Raw genomic sequence first — 9,376 nt, forward strand, 5'->3', positions numbered from 1 at the left:
GCGCCTAAGGGCCCTATTTTAACGACTATATACTATTTTAGCATATAATTATTACATTTATAATAAAGTAATTTTTGATCAATTTTGAGGTAAATATTGGGGGTAATTTGGCAGTAATTCCAAAGAAATTTCAAATAGGTTACTTGCTAATTATCACCTAATTACCATGACATCTGCAGACCTGTACAATGAAGTGTTACCAAATATAGTCATGCATTAAGGTTACATGATATATATTCCATAATTCTACAGTCTGGTACCACTGACTCAGTGTTTCCACATATAGATTTCAGAAGTGGCAAAAAATGAGTGGCTGGTAGAAATGTTCAGTGACCTGCCACAGTGGCAGGTGAGGAAAAGGTTAATTTCAGACCCTGCTTACAGCATAGTTTAGTAACGTTAACTGTCTGGGAAAAACCTCTCACAAACATTAGTCGTCTCGTCAAGACTCCACCTGTTTGTTTTACAGCTCACCTGTCGTTATAGCCACGCCCACCATGACTCACCTGACCAGCAGCCAGGAAGCAAAGGCACAGAACAGTGTGCATTCATCAATAGTTGTCATACTGTAGATGGCTAATGGGAAAATAATCGTGTCACTTTAAACAGGATCATGGTCAGAATATACATCTTTCTCGCTATTTTTTTGCTGTCTTTCGTTTCCCGGATTGACAACAAAGGTGAGGCACAGCTGATTTTGTGTATAACCTGTTGTTTAGGCTTTCGATGGAGCAGAAAAAAGCGTCCTTTGTGCACCCTGACAACGATGTTTTGGAGTCTTTTTTTTGCCATGTCTACAAAAGATTAATTTTGTATGCTCAATAGTTTCTATACAGTAACTAATAAGAAAGAGGTCCAAATATTTCACAATTAATATCCCTTTTTTTTATATGTGGTTGAATTATGTGTCCTGATAACATCTGAATACCTTCTCAATATTTACAGTTCCTCTGTGTATTATTCACCTTTCTTTCAGACATTTTTGATGGGCTCTCCAAGTACTCCATTGTAAACCCTCAGCTGATTCACAGATGGACAAGGAGCATCAACATAGAGGTAAATAATAACAACCTTGATTAAATCTTTTTAACTGATATTTTAATGTGACAACATCAAGAATGTTTTTTTTTTATACTCATTTCAGAAACATGGAGAGAAGATATCATATGCAGTCAACATAAACAACAGGAAGCACATCCTTCATCTGAAAAAGAACAGGTATGCACACATTTAATGATGCTGATTTTATTATAAGTCCTTGTTAATGCTTCAGATGAAATATCCCATGTATTTTGTTTTTCTCTCTTCTTGTCAGAGACTTTTTACACCCAAACTTTGTTCAGTATTCACGTGACGCCGCCGGTAACTACGAGACATCATATCCAAAAGAGCATGTAAGTCGACACTTGATCATTCTTTTTTTATTAGGCTGGTTTGAACTTTGACCCTTGAGCCTGTTTTATTACTTTTCTTTTCCCAGGTGCACTGCTATTACCACGGAGAGGTGGAGGGATATGAGGATTCAGTGGTGGCGCTCAGCACCTGCTCTGGCCTCAGGTTTGAACATCTCTCTTGCTGTTTCTTGTTCCTCTTATTCAATATTGACATTTATTGACTTACAGCGGAACCATATCATGATTATATGATCGGATTGCGTTATCGTCACATAATATTTTGTTGTCCAAATGAAAGATCTAGAGCAGCAAAGGCACTTTTATTGAGGTTTTGTACTTCAATAAGTTGGAAAATGCTTCCTCACCTCAGATTTTCCCAGTATGAGGAAGTCTATTGTGTTTATTTGCTCAAGTTTCCTCAAAGTCAAACTTTGCCAAAGAGATCTGTAGGGCTGCGCCTTCTCTGTTTGTTGTTTCGGTCTTAGTTGACTAAGATTTCTTTAGTCGATTAGTCGTTTTTTATGCTTTTTTTCATGTAGAATGACTAATTTTTAAGAAACTCATGAGCACATCTCTGGTAAACACAATATTTAAAGTTGTGTGATTCTTTGTGGAGAAACGTAGTTTTACAAATCTGTAGATTAAATCAACTAAGAAATTAGTCAACAAAATTGTATGAGGGTTAGTTGACTAAGAATTTCTTTGGTCGATTAGTTGTTTTTTTATGCATTTTTCATGCTAAATTACTTATTTCCAAGAAACTGATGAGCACATCTCTGGTAAACACAAGATTTAAAGTGGTGCTTTTGTGTGATACTTTATCGAGACACAGTTTTACAGATCAGTCGATTAAATCAACTTATCGATTAGTTGTCAAAATCACATGAGTGTTAGTCGACGAAGAATTTCTTTGGTCGAGCACAGCCCTACTGATCTGCGTCCCTCTGTTCCTCAGTAAATAATTTATGCCAGGTAATACTGCGTTGTAGGATTGCAGTGCCACACCCAGTCTTTGGCAAATACTGAAAGCTTTTTCTACTTCTCTTTAGAGGCGTAATCCTTCTCGGAAATGAGACCTACGGACTTGAGCCTGTGCCACAGTCTGCCGCCAACGAGCACCTTCTCTACCTACTGAAGGACTCTCAGTCCGGGCCCGTCACCTGTGGGGTCGTCAGCGAGGCCAAATCGACGGAAAGCCACGAACCCTTCGAGCCTGGCCAATCGCTGACTTCACTGCTGCGGGTTAGGGATGCGCACCACATTCACCTGAAGTGTACTCATATTTATTGTGTGAACAGGTTTTGAAATGAATAAGTGGCAGAGGGTGACTGCTTTTCCTTCTTTACTGTTTGTTGTTTAAACAGAGGAAGCGCAATTTACCGCGAACCAGTTATGTGGAGTTGGTGCTGGTCGTCGATAATCTCAGGGTGAGTGTGCATAGTGAGAATTAATAGGCTGCAAAAGGTTTGCTTTGTTTAGACTAGATGCAAGTAAATGAGCACTTTTAACATTGACTCATCAGCCTGTAACAGTTTGTTAGGAATGTCCTTTTTCCCCCTCAAATGTGTCGCAGTGCTTTTCCAATGCTGTGTCTATATTTGTATTTACAGTATAATTTTAAGAAACAAAATGAGACGGCAGTACGAGAGGAAATGGTGAACATGGCTAATCTACTGGATGGGGTGAGATTTCAAGTTGTTATTTTAAAAGAAAGTATGCTCAATTCTAATTAATCCTAATATTGTTGTTGTGCTGGGCTTTATAATCTTTTTATTTTCTGTTTTCTAGTATTACAAGAAGCTGAATATCCGTGTGGTGCTGGTGGGCCTGCAGATTTTCAAGGATAGTAATCCCTTTAGTGTGGTAGGCTCTGCAGGAGAGGTGTTGTCGAGGTTTGTCAAGTGGAGGAAGAGTACTCTGATACCAAAGCTCAGGCATGACATGGGGCAACTCATTGTGTAAGTAACGTGTGTTTTTTAGTCACCGATGGCCACATCAAGTCTGAATCGTTCTGACATGTTGAGTTAAGTTTATGACTCATCTCTTGGTCCACTTGTTTCTTCTCAGCGGTAGGCCCGACTCATACGATGGAATCTTGGGTATGGCCTTCGTGGGCACGGTCTGCTCCGTAGCGACCTCCGGAGGAATCAACGTGGTTAGTTCGAAACCCCTTTTTAACTTCTAACACCAGCTGTCACCTTGGCGCTTTGGCAGCTTGAGCTTTTGTGCAGAAACTGATACTGCCTGCATTATTCATGGCAGGTTCTATATGTGCTGCTTATTCTCACATGCTCTGAATAGCACAGGAGTCAAACAGGTTAGACTTGAACACAGTCTTACAAAAACACCATGACGAGACAACTTTGTGAGTGTTATTGAATTCCTTAGATTCTTTTGCATTGTGATGCCTGATGGTGTCCCTTTTTAAAGTCACACAGGAAGGGATGACAACTATGTTTTAGATAACTAAAATATACCATATGTTAGTTTGAGAATTTATGTAAAGAATGACATTTAGTTTCTGACATTTATAATGTTCACGAATGTTTCACTTCCTGATCAACTAAAAATATAGTACCTAACCTAATAATATAAATAAACATTTGCAGCCCTTCTTTTCCCCTCAAATAAAACTTTCTTTATGTAACCATCCAATTTACTGTATATCCAATTGGTTTACACTTTTCACAGATCCTTTTATGCCTGCTCTCTTCTTCCTTTATGCCAGATCTTTTCTTCCAGTATCCTGTTTAAGGGAAGATTCATTTGTAGCTAAAGATTTTAGTTTTTTTAAAAATGTAATATCGATGCATAAATTGTCAGTTGGGGATCACATGTTTCTGTATATTAACTATGGAGAATGTTAGCAATGAATGTACTGCGTGTGCTTCCACAGTTCAGCGGTGACAACCTGCCTTATGTCTCCACTGTGGTGGCCCATGAGATGGGCCACAACCTGGGCATGAATCACGACGCCGCGGGCTGCAGCTGCAGTGAAGACAGCTGCATCATGGCAGCCTCTGCTGGGTAACACATCTTCCACAAAATATTCTTTAACCTATTGACATGAAATGTATAGCAGCAGTTTTGTTGTTTTTATTTTTTTAGTTAAGTTGAATGTCCATGATGGGTCATGTATTAATTGTACAGGATTTAAGGGCAATATGCTTTTATATAATGTAGCCTCTTTTGGAGGAAGTTCTTATTGTGCTAAAAACTACAGTTGCAGACACGCTCACTCCATTTATCTTGGGATTATAAGAAGCAAATGTATGATCTTTTAACTTTTCTCTATCTGGTAGGATAGGGACCATGTAGCCTAATGTAATTTAACAATATGCACACTTATACAAAAAAAAAAAATATGCACACTTTCTTTTTAGTGGCTCCGCACTTAAGTAATACAATTCTGTGTGCTACATGCCATACAAAAAACGATTACTTAATATTAATTTGACAACAATAAAATGTCTTCTGCTCAATGATGAGAGATTGTTTAGTAATGTGAGGCCTGTCCAATTGGATATTTGCATTACTGGTTTATCCTGCCGTCCTGTAGTGGTGGAACCAATTTCAGCAGCTGCAGCGGAAGAGACTTTGAGACGTTGATTTTACGTGGAGGAGGCCAGTGTCTGAAAAACCAGCCCTCCTCATCAGACGAGGTTGGTGTGGCTGAATGTGGCAATGGCCACCTGGACAAAGGAGAGCAGTGTGACTGTGGCAAACCAGAGGTAGAGTACTGCCTGCCAGATAAACTCACATACAAGTATTTTTTTAATACGTCATTTTATGTGTTTATATTGTTTATATATGTGTTTTTTTGCTGGCATTTAGATCTGACAACTAATAAATACAAATGTAGACCAGATACAGAAACAATATAGGGGTGGAGTTGTGGAGAATATGTTTGCAATATACTTTCAATTTGGAAATGTGGTGTCCATGAAGCTGAGAAGTTTGTGATACGGTGCAAACCAGTACAAATGAAAACAAACATCTGCAAATGAATGATGAGTATTTCTTTGTAAATCAAGGATAACTAAATAAGAATTTTGTTTTCACCCTTTACAGGCTAGACACACACATCATGTCTTAGAATACAAATATTCTGGCAGAGTTAAATTCTTGTATTTCAGTTTTATGTGGTGGTAAGCACAGTTTTTCTCTGTTTCCATTTCATACAGGAATGCAACAACAGATGCTGTGATGCTGCCACCTGCAAACTTACAAGCGGGTCCGCCTGTTCTCAGGGTGACTGCTGCGGCAACTGTCAGGTCAGCATTATGTTGGACTTTAGGTTACGTAGCTTATGACTGCACTAAATAGACGTAGTAAATTGTACTTGGGAAAACAATCTTTGCACATGCAAGAAAAGTGGGTTATTTTTTTTATGTGATTGTTTTTTATTTAGATCCTAGTTTCTGGAACGCCATGCAGGGAGTCTGTCAACACCTGTGATCTTTCCGAATACTGCGATGGCAAGACCGAGTTCTGTCCCAATGACTACAACATCATGGACGGCCTGCCCTGTCAAGACCGCCAAGCTGCCGCGTACTGCTATGAGGGCCGATGTCAGACGTATGATTTCCAGTGCAGACATATCTTTGCGCCAGGTACATTCAATAACGCGTGATACAAAGCCAATTAAACTCTATAAACTGTGATGGTTTGTGCACTTTTGGTCATAATGTGTGGCTGCGAGTTATACCCCGTGTGCCAGTCCAACACATGACTTTTGATTTCTGTCTGTTATTGTAAATGTGGAGAATCCAGTAGAGAATACATCAGTGGTCAACTTACACTTCTCTTGTCATTAATATTTTTATCTCGTATATTATGTCTCTTTTGGTCAGATCCAGCAACAAAGGCAGCAGATATTTGTTATCAGAATGCAAATACGCAAGGAAGCAAATTTGGAAACTGTGGAGTGAACAGCCAAGGAGTTTTTATGAAATGTACTGTAGCGTAAGTACTCTGGTTTTTAATAATTGAATGATATGAACTTAAATATGGATATATACATATTGTATATATATATATATACTGTATATAAATCCTCTGATTAAGTGAGGAGGTTTGTTTTATCATAGTTTGCAGAAAGCCTTCCAATTTAATCGACTTAGGATGGTCATTTTAAACATAATGATGTGATGCAACTTTATTTTGTCAGTTAAAGGATCCAACATTTAACTCATAACCGTGGGATCTGACTTGTGTTCTCTTGAACCTGCACTGCAGGAATTCCATGTGTGGGAAGTTGCAGTGTGTTAACGTGGACCTCAGCTCCCCCCCTACTGGTGCCCAAGTCAGCGTTGAAGTAGTCCAAGGGGAAACGTGTATTAATGCACACTTCAACCTCGGCACAGATGTGCTAGATCCTGCCTACGTCAACACTGGCAGCCCTTGTGAGAAAGGAAAGGTGACTATTTTAAGAAGCGTACATGCCAAAGAGAAGGAATGTAACCTGGAACTAATGTGCTTTTATAGGTGTGCCAGGACAGCGTTGTCATTCTGACAGAGGAAATAATGACTCATTTTGATTGTCTTCTCTCTCTAAGACCTGCATGGACTTTAAGTGTGTGAACGCCTCCGATCTGCTGCCCAAGTTGAACTGTGATGCCGAGACGACCTGCAGTGGCCGAGGGGTGAGTCTGCATTTATTTGACTTTTTTTTTTTTTTTTTACTCTGTTACCAGCCAATAATGACACGTCTGACTTTGCTGTTAATGTTTCCTTCAGGTATGTAATGACCAAGGGAACTGCCATTGTGGAAACGGATGGGCCCCGCCAAACTGTGACAAGTCAGGGCGTGGTGGCAGCATAAACAGTGGTCCTGCTCAGATAGGTGGGTTCAAATGGATGTTATGAGACCTACTTTTCAAGATAAAGAACCCGGAAAGTCAAAGGCACTCTATACAGTTCACCTAATGCCACACTCATAAGCTCTAATTGTAGCAACATATGGAAAACAGCATTCAAGTTCTCAAAATGTATCACTAGATGCACAGTAATCTAATGCAGCAGTCCTTTTATTAGACTTCATATTACTCCTATAGTAATCATTCTGTCTTCTGACTGTGGAAGCAGTGGTTCCTCATAACATCTGTTGTTGTAGCGCCCAGATGTGAACGTGTTTTGGTCTTGGATCTTTTTTTTTTTTTTGATGTTGACAAGAACAAGATATAGAAAACATGTTCTTAAAATATTTGTTTAAATATTCATATACAACAAACATGTTGAACTTTTTGTGGAAACCCAGCTTTAGTTGTCTTTTCTTTTTACTCTGTCTCCACTCCTTCATGTATGTTATGTTTGTCATGATGTCTTGTATTGTCATGTTTGGGGGGGACTTTGTAGCAAAAGTCGCTGCAAAATCAGCAAACCACTGATTTAATGGTAGGTTATCTGCAAGGAGTAGAGAGTTGACAGTTTGGGTGTAACTACTAATACAGTTAAATATACTGTATTGTTTCTTATTCACACATAACCTTTTCTACCACAGACCACTCCCTCAGGAACGGCCTGTTGATCTTCTTCCTGTTGGTGGTTCCTGTTCTGGTCGTTGCCATTCTTGGGCTGCTCTACTTCTTCAGGAGAGACTCCCTGGACCTGTGCCTAAAAGGAGGCCGCCTCAAGTAAACCATCACCTCACATTTTAGAAATATACTGATAGATATTTTAAAAGGCTGCACTTGCAATGTTTTATATTTCGATGATTAGAAGTTTTCTGCTCTCACAGGTCACGTAATGCTGGAAATGGAAACGTGAACGTGCAGTCAAACGTGAACGGGCAGTCAAACCGCAACGTTCAAAGTGCCGCAACCCAGCCTCCAGCACAGACTCCTTCTGTCGGGGTAAATATGTTTTTCTTAATAATAATCAGCACTGCAGGGAAGGTAGTGTAATGTTGATTTTGCAGTAGGATAATCAGTTTTTCATTACCTGAAAAAAGGAAAGAGGTAATGTACATGTTTTGTTTTCAGCAGCGCACATTTTAAGTTGTTTTTCCTTCTAATTCCAGCCTGGATATCCACCAGCTACCGTCGTTCCAATTTCTAAGTATGAATTTTTATTTTTTTATTTCACTCAATCCATGTTACTCTTACACACACATGGAAATTTAAGCTTTCAATGCACAAGCGAACCTGTAGTATAACCGGTTTAACCTAATTTGCACACGACCTCAGTTTCAGGTATGGAGAATTGGATTATTGGAATGCAGAGGTAAGCACTGACTCTCCACAATCACCAGCTCCCAGGCAGGGCCCCGGAGTACCCAGACCAATCCCATCCAGATAGTCACCGTGTTGATTCTCTTTTTATACTGTAATGTATTGTGAATGTATGGAGTTAATTACAGATCAACAGTGTATGAAGTTTAAAACACTGTGATAACCCTTTTAACTTGTTGCCAGCACCTTTTTATTTTACGGTTGACTGTAGTAACGTGGTGGTGGTGGTGGATGAGGCTGGTACACGTGTAAATATTTATTGGAATATGTGTGTTTTGTTATATTATCAGTCATTGGAAATACATGCACATAAAATATTTTTTAAAATATCCCCAAACTTTTTGTATATCATATTACTATGTATCAAAATATTTTAAAGATTTCATGAATGTAATCTGAATAAAGAAATGTATCAGTCAATGAGGTTCAAGTTTTTTTACTGTAAGAGTGTGTGTTTCTTGGAGCTACAGTCATGCTTCTTTGCTACCAGTGTAGCCCTAGTTTGTTTCACTCTTGTAATGTAATAATATAATAACTGGGTCTATTTAGGTGTCAGAAATATGCATGGAGCAAGAAAATGTTTCTGGCAGTGGCTTTGCTTTTTGTTTGACATTGGGTTGTTCAAAGAATTATGGAAATAGCCTGTGAAGCCCTGAAGTGAACTTCTCCTTCATCAATATGTTTTGACAGTTCAGACACTTCTAGGAGTGTCACTGCTTTCCCAGAGTGAAGAATGAATGACTTAAACCA

At 39.0% G+C, this 9,376-nt stretch overlaps 1 protein-coding gene across 1 annotated transcript; it reads left to right on the plus strand.

Annotated features, from left to right (window-relative positions):
- The first annotated feature begins 487 nt into the window (after positions 1 to 487).
- Positions 488 to 9,046, plus strand: adam9b (ADAM metallopeptidase domain 9b). Its single transcript, XM_074619939.1, has 22 exons — positions 488 to 680; positions 977 to 1,056; positions 1,145 to 1,218; positions 1,316 to 1,394; positions 1,481 to 1,557; positions 2,444 to 2,636; positions 2,759 to 2,821; positions 3,005 to 3,076; positions 3,183 to 3,352; positions 3,462 to 3,549; positions 4,291 to 4,421; positions 4,954 to 5,125; positions 5,579 to 5,668; positions 5,806 to 6,007; positions 6,248 to 6,359; positions 6,633 to 6,813; positions 6,953 to 7,039; positions 7,134 to 7,239; positions 7,897 to 8,029; positions 8,134 to 8,248; positions 8,416 to 8,453; positions 8,582 to 9,046. The coding sequence occupies exons 1-22, from the start codon at positions 614 to 616 to the stop codon at positions 8,691 to 8,693; spliced, it is 2,442 nt and encodes an 813-aa protein (XP_074476040.1). The 5' UTR covers positions 488 to 613; the 3' UTR covers positions 8,694 to 9,046.
- The last annotated feature ends 330 nt before the right edge of the window (positions 9,047 to 9,376 follow it).

Source organism: Sebastes fasciatus, chromosome 20, assembly GCF_043250625.1.
Source record: "Sebastes fasciatus isolate fSebFas1 chromosome 20, fSebFas1.pri, whole genome shotgun sequence".
Classification (NCBI taxonomy): Eukaryota; Metazoa; Chordata; class Actinopteri; order Perciformes; family Sebastidae; genus Sebastes; species Sebastes fasciatus.